The sequence below is a fragment of the Motacilla alba genome, chromosome 1 (assembly GCF_015832195.1).
Source record: "Motacilla alba alba isolate MOTALB_02 chromosome 1, Motacilla_alba_V1.0_pri, whole genome shotgun sequence".
In the NCBI taxonomy this organism is placed as follows: domain Eukaryota; kingdom Metazoa; phylum Chordata; class Aves; order Passeriformes; family Motacillidae; genus Motacilla; species Motacilla alba.
The window spans coordinates 4,554,415-4,568,884 of record NC_052016.1 but is presented as its reverse complement, the minus strand read 5'-3'; the positions used below and the strand labels follow the sequence as shown (position 1 = coordinate 4,568,884).

The following is a 14,470-nucleotide window of genomic DNA, read 5'->3' as shown; positions in this document are numbered from 1 at the left end:
CCACAAAATATAGATTGGAAGGTGACAGGATCTGGGATGGGAATTAGTCATGGCTGCTGGGACAGTCTGGTACATCCTGATGTGGTGTGGTGGTGACTGAGCGAACCTGAACTTGCCATAACTTCTTTTTTTGGATCTAATTCCCTGTCCACCTGTGCATCACTGCTCATCATCATCACTGGGCATCACTGTTCAGCTCTGCCAGCTCCCTACCACAGCTGAAGCAAAGACACATGGGCACACACGTTTCTCACATCACACCCAGCACAAATCAGCACACATGCTCCTGCATTTGCTGCCAACCTGGGCTTGGATTTTTCTAATGAGATTTCTCCACACACCCCAAAAAGAAATGATGCAAGTCACAGGGCAGACTGCATTCCACCCTGCTGGGATAAATCTGAGGCACGCATCTGAGGTTAATAATGTTATTCTGCACGTATGCTAATATGACAGCTGAATTTGGCCTTGGACTTCATGGGAATGAATTATCATTGTGCCTCCTGACATATCTGCATGGCAACATTTATAAAAACGAGTGATTATAAAGCCTGAATCTTTTAGCACATTTCCCACTGCCCTCGGTAGGAAACAGTTTTGATTAAGGGTCAGACAGCTTGACCCCGAGACTGCCAAGACAGCATAGTTACATTTGCTGAGAAAAATCCCCCTCACCCACATTTTGAGCAGCATGGTGTATTCCTCTCCAGCATCCTTCCCAGGAGTATTCCCAATCTCAGAGTGATTTGTTTGTCCTACTGGGGCACTTCAGTGACACAGGGGCCATTTTCCAGCTGAGACCACGCACCGTAGGAAATGCAATTTTTTTCTGCTGCTGTTTTAATTACAGCCAAACCCAGCTCCACCATCACAATGAGCCCTTGCATTAGAATGTAAATTCCCAATTTCTCATTGAATTTGAAACGGGTGATTTACAATAGCATGAGATCATAATTAGAGGAGCTGCTACATATTTATTTGGTAATTTCCCAGAATATATTGGAGCTGATTCGAGTGCTAACTGGTTCCCAACCAAAGCTGCAATGTGCAGAAGTTCTTTTCCCATTCTCTCTCTGCCAGTAAATCTGGATGAAGAATTCCCATTCTATATGGTGACAAATAACTCCCAAGACCTTTTTCTCTATTCCCATGGCCCAAGCTAATTTAACTTGTGAATGGCTATAAATCTTCAAACGGTAAATTAAAGCCACTGTCCTTGGTGGTTATTGGTTTCCTTGCTCTTTTACTTCTAAGCCCAGGAGATAATTCTGTGGAAATGTTGCATTAGGGTTTGAAAGCAGACACTTCTGTGGTTGGGTGCCAAGCATAACTTACCTGCTGCTTCTTGCTGCCATTTCCTCCCTCATCTTTTTAATGTCACGCTTGCATTTCTCAATCTCCACCACTTTCAGGCCTTCCACTGTCAACAAAGGGAAACAACAGGGGCGTTACCATGGTGAAAAGTCGCAGGGTCTGGTTTCACAATGGTGCAAAATTTCAGGGAGCTCTGCCAGTGGGGTTATCCAGCGAGGCAGCAGCTCCCACAGGCTGCCCGGGCTCTCCCACGTGCAGGTGCTGCCAAAGCCAGAGGAGATCTTGGAAACCCACAGGAATTCTCTGCTGCCAATGCAGATAACAGCCACAGGGCTTTGATTCACTCAATGGCTATAACATCTCAGCTTCTGCACAGCAGCAGGCAGCTCTTCTGGTGCCTTCACTCCTCGGCTTGCAGAGCAGGAATCAGAGGAAATCCTGAGCAGGAAAAAGCCCCACTCCCGTGATGGGATGATAAGCAGGGCTGCGCAAACACGTCCCAGTAGGATTAGAATTCCCATTAAGATAAAAGGTTTTAATTCAGAAGTTCATGCAGAGCATTAAGGAGCTCTGAGAGGCATTGCTGGATACAGAAAAACCAAAGTGAGAATGCAGGAGGGAGAGGAAAATGTTGAAAATTCAGCTCTAACTATAGATTTTTTTTCTTTTTTTTTCTTTTTTTTTAATTATTGAAATCCTGTCACTTCTTTTTGCAAATCAATTCTGTAATCGAAGGTTATTTCTACATGCAGCACAGAAAATCCAATATTTCCCTCCTGCGTGTAATTGTGAGAGCCACGAGGCAAAAAAGTTTGATTGCCTTTTTATGCAGCGGGGCACTTTATTCCCCATAGCTGAGAGAGCCCAACGCAGCAAGAGTGTGATAATAATTCTCCCTTTTCTTTCCCCCTCGTTGAACTGCCAGTGTGATCAAGGACACAGCACCTTTTATTACCGCATGTCATTCACATGCCATCATTTCACAGCTCATTTGTTTACTGGACCCGTTGTTTGCACGGATGAGCCATGGTTTGGGGAACGTGCCGTCGGAAAATCAGTATTCAGCAACTTTCTTAGAAAATCACAGTCTGGATCATACTTATCTGGAGAGCAAGTGATAAAGCCCTGCCTTGAAGGGCACAGCTCTGGAGATAAGCAGAGACCTCAGTTTTGTTTACCTTTATGAGAGCAACAACCAAGACTGCAGCTGGAACTGGGAAAAGGGAAAGAGCTGTGTCTGAACTAAGCCCAGAATTCCACATATAAGGAGAGGAAAGGGAAAGGGGGTTAGTTTATGTTTGTTAACAGGGATGCTCTCTTAAAAATCCCACCTAGACATTTATATTTGTTCGTCTGTCATTGCTACAGGCAATTTCTTTGGGTGATCACAGTGTGACGATGCAGGCAAGCTGCTGTCCTGCTCATTGGATATCTTTGTTCTGGATACCTGCCTGCACTTTTTGGGGTGCTTTGCTCAGCTGCTGATGGTCAGCTGTAGCTGACCTGCAGGCCCTGTGCTGCTCTGTACCACGCTGGTGCATTCACCTGGGAGAAATTCCATTTGCCAAGATGTCCAATTGGTGGCCAGTGCCTGTTTGAAGCAGTGGGAGCCAAGCAGAGTTATCAGTGACAGGGAAGTGGGGCAGGCAACTGCAGGGAGAAGAGGAGTTCTGGTGTAAAATGGCAGCCCTGAGCATTTTTTTTTTTTGTGTTGCATCTCTTCGGTTTTCATCCCAAATCTCTCTGGGGGAGCAGAGAATTTACATAATTATTTTCTTAAGGTAGATGTGAAGTGCTTACAAATTGCAAAGGGTTTTTTTTTTGCCAGCTTCCTTATTCTTGTGTGCAGAGTAAGTCAAGCCACGGGACAAAGTATTCCCAGCGCTTGCTCTGCAAGGGCTCATTTTCCAAGGGGAAGTGACAAGCTTTAGCTGGGATTTAAAAATCAGCTATAAGATTTGGCTGCCTGAAAACACATCTCTGGTGAGGTCTCGAGGCAGGAATGGGAAGGAAGCTGAGAACATTTCATGTGAGGTGCAGATGTAGTGCTGTCATGAGCACTTATCCCCACACACACACGTCCCCTCTGGGGAAGGAATCCTGGAGAGCACATGTGGAAGTGGTGGAAAAGGGATCTTCGAAGGAGGCAGGAGAAAAGGCAAAATAAAAGCACAATTCTCTCCACATTTGGCTTGCAAATGATAAATGGCCATGTCATGTGCACTGATTAAGGGCCCATTACATTATTCTGCAGCGAGAAATACCTTCTGCAAAGACCCTGTGCTGTCTAAAGAAATCCTTGGGCTGAATCCAGCAGTGAAACATTGCTCTCAGAGCAACCTCGGGGAGCCCAGCTCAAGCAGGGAGGTTGGACACTCCCTCTCTCCCACGGTTTTGCTTCTTAAACACGACAGCCCAGGGAATTATTTCAGAATGCTGCAGACTGGGCTCTGTTGCAAACTCTGGAAGTCTGACTTGGAGCAGACAGGCAGCCCAGGGAGCTCCTTCCCACAGATTGCTCCATCAGCCGCTGGTTCCATCAGCAGTGGGACCCACTCAGGGAGAGAACTGAGTGAACTCAGTCCACCTGCACGGCCCAGCAGCTCTGGGCATGCTGCCTTCCCTAAACCAGCACTAAATAAAGTGCTGGAGTGGGCAGGTGCTCAGATTTTTCCTGCTAGGAATGGCATGAATGCTTTGGTTATCTCCCTCCTGTGCCTTGAGCTGCCAGTGTTGAGAGGCAGAGTGTGTGCCAGGGGTCCCAGGGGCTCACCAGAGGCCAAAAGCAGCCCCTAGCTGCCTGGGATTGTTGCTTTCTTGGGCTGCCAAGGGGATACAAAGACCCTCAGCTTACCTCATTTGCTCTAATCCATGGCATTTAGCCCTGAGGAATGGAGCTGGGCAGAAGTTTCACTGAAAACGCAGAGTGACTGAGCTTATTTTTCTTTCCTCTTTTTTTTTCTTTTTTTTTTGGGTCAAAGAATAAACCAGCAGAGGCTCGGGAGAAGCAGCAGCCAAACAGGCAGGGAGGAATTCATACCTGGGTTCCTTTCTGGGGGCTAGGCAAGCTGCAGGTTGGCCCCTCCATGGACATCCCTCAGCACCAGGAGCCTGAGGCTGGGGTGGCCCCAGGGAGAGGCTTCCCTGCAGCTGCTCTTCAAATAAGGACATTTCTTCCTCTCTCTGCTGACAAAGGGATCAGTCTCCCTGAGCAGCTGCAGGGTCAAGGTAGCTTCTGGTCAGGGGAACTTTCAGGAACCAGAAACTCTTTTTTTTTTTTTTCCCAGCCAGCTCTAGTGGGAAAGTTCTTTCTGCAGCTGTAGTGCTGGGAAAGGCTCTCCCTGCTCCTGACTTCAACGCTGAGCATCCTCAAGGAGCATCCTCAAGGACAGGGGGTTTGAAGTCAAAATTGGATGGCAGCACCTTACTCATGCCCTTTCCCTGCCTCTCTGGGACCTGAGCTCTGCCTAATGTACTGAAACAACTCAGAAACTGCACGAGGGGGAACAAAACAACCCAAAACACCAGGAAAGGAGCTCATGGACCGGGTGAATTGAATTTGGCTGTTGCACTGTAACAATATGGTCATGTTATGATGCAAGAAATGGCTGAGGGATCTGGGGGTGCTCAGCCTGGAGAAAAGGAGACTCAGGGCTGCCCTCATCACTCTCACAGCTCCTGAAAGGTGCCTGTGCTCAGCTGGGGCTGGGCTCTTTCTCCAGGCAGCACTGACACAACCACAGGGCACAGCCTTGAGCTGCACCAAGGGAAATACAGGCTGGATAGCAGGAAAAAGCTTTTCCCAGGAAGAGAGATAAAGTTCTGGAATGGCTGCCCAGGGAGGTGGTGGAGTCCCCATCCCTGGGTGTGTTTAACAAAGCCTGGATGTGGCACTGGGTGCCAGGGTTGAGTTGAGGTGCTGGGGCTGGGTTGGACTCAATGATCTTGGAGGTCTCTTCCAACCCAGTGATTCTGGAATTCTGTGGGGGATGGGACTGACAGCAGAAGGAGGGTGTTACCCCCTGGAATTATGGATCAAACAGATCAGGTTCCCCAGAGTTAGAGGATCAGGGGGTGCAGAAGGATGGGGAGGTCACTGCTGGGTGCAGGAGGTGACAGACACCTGGGCCATGGGGGACATGGGAGGGCTGGCCAGGGGCTGGGAGGTGGAGATGGGGAGAGGGGTGGTGGAGACCCTCTGCCACAGGGGCATGGGAACAGCAGGAGGTGGCCCCAGCCCCAAAGCTCAGTGGAGGGCTCAGCAGCCCCTCAGAGGGAGGACAGGAGGAGCTCTGGATGCTGGCAGCACCAGCCAGCCCACCCTGGTCCCCACACCAGTGCCACCACAGGCTCCCACCATCCCCACCATCACCACGGGCTGACCTGTGGCCATTGGGGCTCAAAGTTGGCCAAATTACAAGGGATTAGAGAAAGTGGAGGAGCAGGACAGGTCCGAGGTCACAAGGCACCAGTTCCCACTGGGATAGGAATAAAGGGACACTCACATTCAACCTTTTTCTCCAGCATTGCCAAGTGATTAGCTACTTCCGTTTTCAGTTCATTGATTTTAAAAACCCTGGAAAGAAAACCCTCATGTATTAATGTTATACATTTAATGCTCTACCTACCCGAGGTGCTAAGGACTTCTGCTAGCAATGTCCATGTTTGTGTCTCTATGATTGGTCTGCCCAGCCCACGCTTGTCATAAGGAAAAGCAAATTTTCCATGGAAAAGCTAACACTGGGGCAGAAAATACTCCCAGGTTTAATTTTCAGAAAAATTAACAGGATTTTTTTTTATGGCCCTGGGGATGTCCTGTGGCTCTACAACACTTCACATGCCCCTCTCTCAGCAGTGACTTGCTACTGTACCCCCCCCCCCCCCCCCCCCCCCCCCAGGGAAGCAAAGTTAAATTGCTAATTGTTCAATTGGTAATTCATAATTGTCCAAGAGCAGCGTCTTGGTGTCTGCACACTCCGAAACCTCCTCCCCTCCTGCCCAGTTACGCTGCTGACTCGCTGGGCTGTGCTGGGACTGATCTGTCTTATTGAAACCAGCTGGGATTAAATAAGCAGCTACACAGATGTTGAGAAATCCTCTCTGAGGAGAGACATTTTTGGGTGATAAAGGGGAAAATGAAACAAATCTGATGATTTGACTGCTCAAAGAAGAAGCATTTCTTTTGCTTCCTAAGAGGGAAGGAGCACTTACTACTTGATCTCCTTTTTAGATCAAAGATAATCACTGAAATTGCTTTTGGTTTGAGCTACTGTATTGCTGTCAGCAGGAAATAATGTGTCCCAGACCTAAATTTGGCAGGCAGAGTGGGATTTGAAAGATGTCTTAAATGCCCCTCTGCCTCCTGTGAAAATTTCACTTCAGGCTGATAAAAGAAATAGCATTTTAAATTAATAATGATGTTCAGTTTCTTACCTCGAGAACTGCTCAGCAATCTGTCCCAATAAATTCTGGAACAATTCTTCTTTCTCTGAGAAAAAAACAGAAGGAAGACATGATAGAAAAAAAAGAAAGGAAAGAAGCTGCCCTCAGCCCTTCTGCAAAGTGGTGTCCCCAGGCTTCCAGTTCTGATGGTGAGGCCAAAAAATTGTTTTGGTCCTTTGAAGAGTGACAGGGTTTGGGAATGACTCCTTGTCTCACCTGCCTTCCTCTCCATGCAGATTACAGCCAGGGTTTCTCAGAAGTTTTATTTTTGGGAGGCTGGGTCTGTGAGAGGTGCCTTGTTTTAAGGCAGCACTTTCTGGAGAGGAGACCCTTTCACAGACCCTGGGTGAGACACCCAGAATCCCACCTGGCTTTTGAAAGTTCCTGATCACACTCAGTGTCTCTACACCACCAGCACTCTGCGGCAGAGTGCCCACGAACACCACCACAGCTCATGAACACAGAATAAAACCCAGCCTGCCTTTCAGTTTTATCCTGGAGACTGATTTTTTTTTTTTTTTTCTGGTGCAAATGCCTAAGGATTGTGCTGCCTTGCATAAACTCTAGGCAAACACGAGATGTCAAAGTGCTGTCCCTGCAGAATGAGGTCTGCCCTTCCTGGTTTGTGGGATGGACACAGCAGGGTACAAGTTTCCCAGCCCCTTTTTCCCTGAGAACGCAGCTTGGACGGAGCTGCCACAGGGATCCTGTCAGGATCCCATTGTTCCCTGAGTTCCTGCAGCAGTGGCCACACTGGGAGCCCTCGTGGGCTCTCAGAATCTTCTGCTGGCTCAGGAAAGTCAGGCTGATGAAGCCCCAGCCCCTTCCCAAGATAATCACAGGACTGCAATTCCCAGCACAAGGAAAAGCAAACAATCCCTCAAAGCAGGATCCTAGATTTCAAGGGACAGCACACTTTAGGAAGGAAGAAGAATGACAGCAATGTTTTCCCTTCATTTAACATGTCCACACAGAAAGGGGAAGCACAAATCACCTTTGCTGAGCCCCGAGATGCTGTTTTGGGATTGTTCCCTCTTTCCCCCAGCAGCTAATGCAAACTGCCCCAAAGTGCTGCAGGGATTCCTGCACTGGGGGCATGCCCAAGGAAAGGAAGCACTCATAAACACGCCGCAGATTACAGAGCACCTATTTATACCCCACACAGAAACACCCGACGGCATTTCTGCAGCCACTTCTTGTCCTTCCCCGAGGGAACACAACACCTCGCAAGCGCAATCACCCAGGCAAAACACATCAGACAGAAATACAGCCCAGCATTTGCCATTTATTTCTAAATAATAGCTCTTGTACCTGTTGAAAGGATTTGCGATTCGGGTGTAAGAGATGTCAGCAATACTCGTCAAGAGCATTCCCATCACCGGTCAAAACAATTTGCCTGTTACCCCCTGTGCCTCAAAACTGGAGCAAGCACTCTGTGCTCTGAAAGTCTCAGATCTAATTCCCTCTTTTATTTCCCTTTTTCAACCCCCCAGCTCCCAGCGGAGTGGCTAGCAGAGAAAACAGAGATTGGTTCTTCTCACGGAGACCCATTTTCCAGTTTTCTCACAAAACCCAAGCGCTGAAACAAAGCAAACGCCGCGTCCTATTTAAGAGAGAGGAGGAAAACTTACCGTGGGCAGCACCTGGGATGGCACAGAGTCCAAAAATAGGGGGAAAACAAGCAGAGAAAGCAGAGAAACCTATGTCCTCTCCCTTCGATGCTGCTCAGCCCTCTGACAGTGGCTGGAGCATGCCAGAGACTGACAAGTTCCCTATAAACACTGTTCCAGTAAAAAAAAAAAAAAAAAAAAACAACAAAAAAAACCCAACAATCTTACTTTCACTCCCTCCCCCTGTCAAAACTCACTCGGAGCACTAAGAAATTCCCATCCAGGGAACAGTCAGCTGCAATCTGATGTTTATGGATGTAATAAAAGACTTTCAAAATGAAGATGTATGTTTTTATAACCCTAGGGTGCAGTAAAGATATATGACTAAGAGTGGCAGCTCGCCTCATCTTAAAGAGACAAAGATCCATTTCTCTGCCCTGTTCCTTCCCGAGGGGAAGACCTCTGGTAACCCCGTGTTCTGAAGAAAATGAGACACTGCTCTGGCATAATTCAGTCTTGTTTGTGCCATCCTTTGTAAAACAGGAGGGCTAAGTGTGCTTTTGCTCCCTTCATTACCCTCTGCCTTCTTTTTTTTAATACCTCTGGGCAGGGCTGAAGCTCCAGGTTCACACAGATACCTTTTACCTTGGATTGCTTCCTTTGTTTTGCTGCGATTCCCTCTCTGAAAAGGAAATCCTGCTGCAAGCAGCACTGGCAGCAGCCCTGGGTGCTGCGCTGAGGGTCCTGTTGCAGCATCCCCCAAAAACCCCTCACCTCCCACCCTCACTGCAGAAGAGCAATATTTACAAATGCAGGTGTTCGGCGAGTCAGCTTTTTTTGCACGACCCTCTGGGTGTTTTGCAGCTGCCAAGTGACAACTAGAACCCCCCAGAAGATGCTGCAATGGTTAATGCTGGCCTGGGCCAGGCCAGCTCAGGCTTCCCCAGGCTCCCCAGGGCTCAGTGCCCTGCTGGCTGCGGGCACAGGCACTCCTGCTCTTTGCCCTATGGCCTGTGCCAAGCTCGGCAGGGAGCTTGGCCAGGACACCGTGGAGAAAGGAGCTGTTCTGCCTCGTCTCCAGCAGGTTTTGGGAAGAAAGCAGGTGTGGGGGGAAACGGCAGCAGGGTTTTTTTCCTGCGGCTCCCGCCGCGGCCGGGTGGGAGGCTGGCAGGGAGAGCACACCTTCCCTGCCAGCCTGGCACCAGGGGCACGCTGAGCAGCTCAAGCGAGCTGCCCTGGCACAGATGGTTTATTACCCACTGGCAGGCACCCCGTGCCTCGCGCCACCCTGCCCAGCAGTACCTCTTCCTCTACCCTCTCACCCTCTGGGATCACGGCCAGGGAGCCACCTCCATCCTCCCACTCTCGTGGCTCCCTTTGCCACCCTGCCAGCCTCAACAGGCTGTGGGCACGGAGTCCCTGGGGTTGGGGGGGTGGCTTGGCTTCCCCCTGGCTTTTCTGCTTTGGCCAAGCAAGGCTGGGAGGGCACGGGCATCTCCCTTTCCCTGCCAGCATCAGGCCGTCCTGTTTCTCACAAATGTTTCTGCCTCTGGCTCAGGCTTCTGTCTGCATTTCACTTTCTGTGGTTTGCTTGGATCAGGGCAGTCAGAATAATTAAAAGAGTAATTAAAAAAACCCCACAAGCGGCCAGGTGGACAAAAGCCTCGGGAAGGGGTGGATTTCAAGCCCAAGCCCACATCCATGAATCTGTCATATGGAGCCCCAGATCCATGTAATTCACAGCTCAGGTTAATTTGGGCTGTTGCATGCAAATTCCCCATCAGGTGAGCACTCCCGAAGGAGCTGGCCACATCCCAATGCACGCATCCATGTGGGATGCACGTAAGGAGCAGCAGTGGGAGGAGGATTTTTCTCTCCCAGTCTCTGCCTCCTCAGTCTTGCCAGAGCTGAGAGCATGAACAGGAGACGGGAGAGATGCCAGAATAAGAAGATTTAGACCCAGTGACAAGCTTCTGTTGTTTCACCAATACCAAACCACACAAGATCTCAGGTATTGAATCATCCAGGGGGAAAACCATCCCAGTGCAGCCACTGCTGGCCTTTGCTGCCCGAACTTTGGAGCAGTAGGAAAGCCCCTGTGAATGTTTTCCTGCCCTGTCAGGATCACAGAGGGTCAGGCTCACTTTTGACTCCACAACAGGTCCTTTCTCTGCACTATCAGAAACGCAACAGACTTCAATTTTATCTCTCAAGAGGGTGCTGCTAATAGGGCTTGTTCATTTAATTGTCACCCCTGTCAAATCTATAAGTGCCTGAACCCTGCTAATTAGAGCAACAACACAGCCATCAATTTGTGAGTTGTGAGCCTGTTTCACCAGGAGGACACAGACCAGAGCTCTTCTGCTGGTGGGAGGGAGAGGATGCTCATTCAATGGGTTTGGAAATTAAAATACCACAGAGAAAAGGGTTTGCCACAGGGGTTTTGATGCTCTGCATGGATAGCCATGTATCTTCTGCTCCAGGGCCATAGGAGGAGGGACAGAGTGTGATCCAGCAGCTTCACAGGCTCTGAGCCAGCCAGCTTGGGCCTCCTCTAACCCTAACCCTAACTCTGACCCTGACCCTAACCCTGACCCTGACCCTAATCCTGATCCTGATTCTGACTCCAACCCTCACCCTCACCCTAATCCTAACACTTGCAGACAGCTGACCCTTGACACATCCATGGCTGCTGCATCCAACACTCTCTGGAATAATAATGTTTTTATTTCCAACCCTCTCCCATGACTATGGCCAGGAAATGAAGAACTGTTTCTTCGCAGGACTCCAGTGGATATCTCCTCTGCTGGATAGAAGCCACTGCTGATGTTTTTCCTCCCTAAGGATTATACTTCCCAGTCCCACCTCTGTTCCCTGTGTCATTCTCCTGCAGCTGCCTGGGAGACTGCTGAAAGAGGTGCATTACCTCCCACCACTGTGAAAATTGGGGTGACCCCCTTTTTGGCACCTGTTTGGATGAGCTGCTCTGGGAAGCAGAATGATGCAGGCAGAGTTGTGTGAGAAGTGAAGAACAGAACAGAGCTGGGATTTTTTTTTTCTTTTAATGAAAAGGAACAATTTCCCACTCTGTTTATTCTTCCTACTGTCAGCAAAATGTCAGGAATGCTTAAGATTAATGACAAGCCTTGTGAAAGAGAAAAAGATACCAAGGAACATTAGTTCCATCACACTCAGCTCAACTTTCTTCCTCTTTCCATAGCAGACTCTGTCTTATGTTTTGACAGTCTATGGCCAGAATTTTTCTTGCCCTTTTCAGCTCAGATCTTTGGAAATCCTTGTTTTATGAAATGCATGGAGTGAAGAGAGATCTTGCTGACACAGTGAGCTGTGCTCAGCACAAAGCAGAGCCATGTACTGTCAGCTGGGGATGAAAAATGAGGGCCTTGGGAGAGTGTGAAAAGTCATCCACGGTCCTATAAAAATATACTGCTAGCTTCATGTTAGGGAAGTAAAAAGAAAACCACATTCAAAAATGAGTATATTTTCTAGAAAGCCCCTCAGTCAGTTTCCCAGCTGGTATAACTCTGTGGTGTTCCCTGCTGGAGCCATGCTGGCCCCATGGCAGTTGGAGACAGGTTACTCACAGCAGCAGGGACACAGAGCCACGTGCTCCACCCCACCTTTTCTCCTGTGATAATGCAAACTGTGTACTCCCAGACCAGGAGAGTGATGCTGCTGCTGCAGCAGGGTTTGTCACAACAAGGAAACAGTCTGGCAGACAGCTTCTTCCCCTTTGCAGTCACACGTGTCCCCTGGCTGTGACTACCTCCTTCTGGCAATCACTGACATGGGATTTGTTTATGGCTTGTCACAAATCTCTCTGTGAGTAGCTTCTTCCCTGTTCCCTACCCTCTGTGCTCTCTTTGCTCTCTGCTCACCTTTGCTCCCTGCACAATCTCCCTGCTGTTGCCTCTCTGGCCTCGCTCATCCTCCTTTCCAGATGTTTCTGCCAAGACAGATGCCTCAGAGAACAGCCTCAGTTCCCTGTGCCTCCCCTTTAGAAGACACAGTGCTGTCAGACACTCTGTCTCCATCCAGAATTCAGGACCCTGAGCCAGAAGATGAGGTGGGACCACCAAAACACCATCTCTCCTATCCCAGCAATCTCACCCACTCCTGCACACCACTTTTTCCAGCCCCAGGCTTTCTGTCTCACTCCTGTTCTGTGTTTCCAGGACAATCACAACCTCTTGCCGTTCATCTCTCCTATCTTCCCACTTGACTGCTCCAAGGAGTGTCCCCAGCTGATGTCTCCTCTCCTGCTGCAGCCCTGCCAGCCTCTCCTTGTGGCTCCAGAGCGTCCAGGCTGCCCTGATGTAAGCGGCAGGAGACTCTGCAGCTGCACAGATGACAGAAACCACCAGCCAGATGCTCACAGGAATTGCCCCAAGCCAAAGTTCTGCTCCAGTGTCTGAGAGCATGATACTGACAGCAAGGAGAAGTGGGAGGAGTGGCACTCCAGCCCTGCCTGTGGCTGGGGGACGTGCTCCAGATGTGTTCTTTCACCCAGGCCCTCTTTAATCTTGTCAGGTGAATTTAAATATTTATCACACTTAGAGCTACCATGCCCACAACAGAAATTAAGTTCTATCCTCAGCCATGTGGAAATAACACGAGGCTCAAATGTTGTGCTCAGCTTTCCAGCAGAGAAATGGGCAGGTTTAACAAAACACTGCAGGACACGCTTTCATTTTTCTTGCCTGAAAAACCCCCACTGCTCCATGCAAGGCTTTCCCCAGGGCATCAGGAGTGCTGAGTCAGACCAGAGCAAGGCACTGGGAGAGTTCCCTGGGCTCAGCCATTCACCTGATCCTCAAATTCATTGAAATTCAGGCACATTTTTTAAGCTTTCCTGCAGAACACTGTGATCAAACACTTCTTATTCTGCTGCAGCTACAACCATGACACCCACATCTTAAGGTTTTTGCCTCATGGCCGCATAATTTCCACATCCAAATGTTTGCAAATTCAGCTTTACTTCATTCAGCTTTAGTAGATTCAGCTCAAAAGGGTCATTTTACCTGAGAGCTGCTCAGTCATAACTGGTATCACTTTGTATGGAGACCTGGAAGAGCCACAGAGGGTTGATGTTAGCAACACTCAAAATGCAGTTTGTATTGCACATCTGTGCTCCCTGAGAAGTACAAAGAAGTATCTGAAGATATTCCAAGCTCTCTTAAAACCTGTGAGTTTGAGTAAGCAATGGGCACTTTTTCTGAACACACAACCCTCGGATTTACAGAGAATTTAGAAACAGAATTATTGGATTCTCTGATTTAGAAACAGAACACTAGCATGGTTTGGGTTGGAAGGGACTTTAAAAATCATCCAGTTCAGCCCTTTGCCATGGGCAGGGACACCTTCCAGCATGCCAGGCTGCTCAGAGCCCTGTCCAGCCTGGCCTTGGACACTTCCAGGCACGGGGCAGCCACAACCTCTTTTTGCTCTGTGTTTGTGCACTGTCCTGTGCAGGAGCTCCCTCCCAGCTGCTGGGGCTGCACCACACAGTATCAATAAAGGCAATAGCATTGAAAAGTCATCATGAAATATGGGCCAAAGCCAGCAATGAAGAGACCTAAACTCATCACCCATCACAGGCTTTTGGGTTTGATTTTCCAGTAATCTGCTGGTTGTGCCCTAGCAGAGCAATCAGGAGTGGGGGAACAACAGAGCTTGAACAGCAAGCAGGGAGGGATGGGAACAGATGTTCTACACTAAACACCTAAAAGCAGTATTTTTTTTCCCTAAGACAATTACTCCTGCTTTAACAAGTAAAAATTTTCCCTACCAGCACATGTGCTACAGGCCAGGACAGATTTCTTCCTGCCATCCCTCTCCCTCTGCTCACCTCCCAGTGCACACAAAAACCTTCTGCAGGCAACCCCCTCCCTCGCCTTGGGGCTGAGCCTGTTCTGGAGGAGCAGGTGGCAGCAGGGCTCACCTCTCTGTGTTTGCAGGCATCGTGGGATCAATGGACACCATGCAGTTGTCTGCTGTCAGGAGGGAGATGGTCGTGTTCCTGAAAAGCAAGTTCCAAAGAGGGTTATTTGACCTAGAAATGCCAGCTGGGATTCTGTGCTGCT

The 14,470-nt window shown here is 49.0% G+C and overlaps 1 protein-coding gene across 8 annotated transcripts in view; it reads right to left on the bottom strand.

Annotated features, from left to right (window-relative positions):
* Positions 1-14,470, bottom strand: part of PDE9A (phosphodiesterase 9A) — a 52,258-nt gene that overhangs the window by 21,200 nt on the left and 16,588 nt on the right. For 2 of the 8 annotated variants that reach the window (XM_038147076.1, XM_038147086.1), the window contains 5 exons: positions 14,329-14,406; positions 13,409-13,452; positions 6,748-6,802; positions 5,820-5,890; positions 1,336-1,420 (listed from right to left, as the gene is read on the bottom strand). In XM_038147076.1, the coding sequence (XP_038003004.1) occupies positions 1,336-1,420; positions 5,820-5,890; positions 6,748-6,802; positions 13,409-13,452; positions 14,329-14,406 (333 nt within the window). Of the gene's footprint in view, positions 1-1,335; positions 1,421-1,608; positions 5,000-5,819; positions 5,891-6,747; positions 6,803-6,972; positions 8,037-8,067; positions 8,298-8,387; positions 8,707-13,408; positions 13,453-14,328; positions 14,407-14,470 lie in introns of those variants that run through there. The other 6 variants (XM_038147107.1, XM_038147117.1, XM_038147097.1 and 3 more) reach the window with 6 other exon arrangements.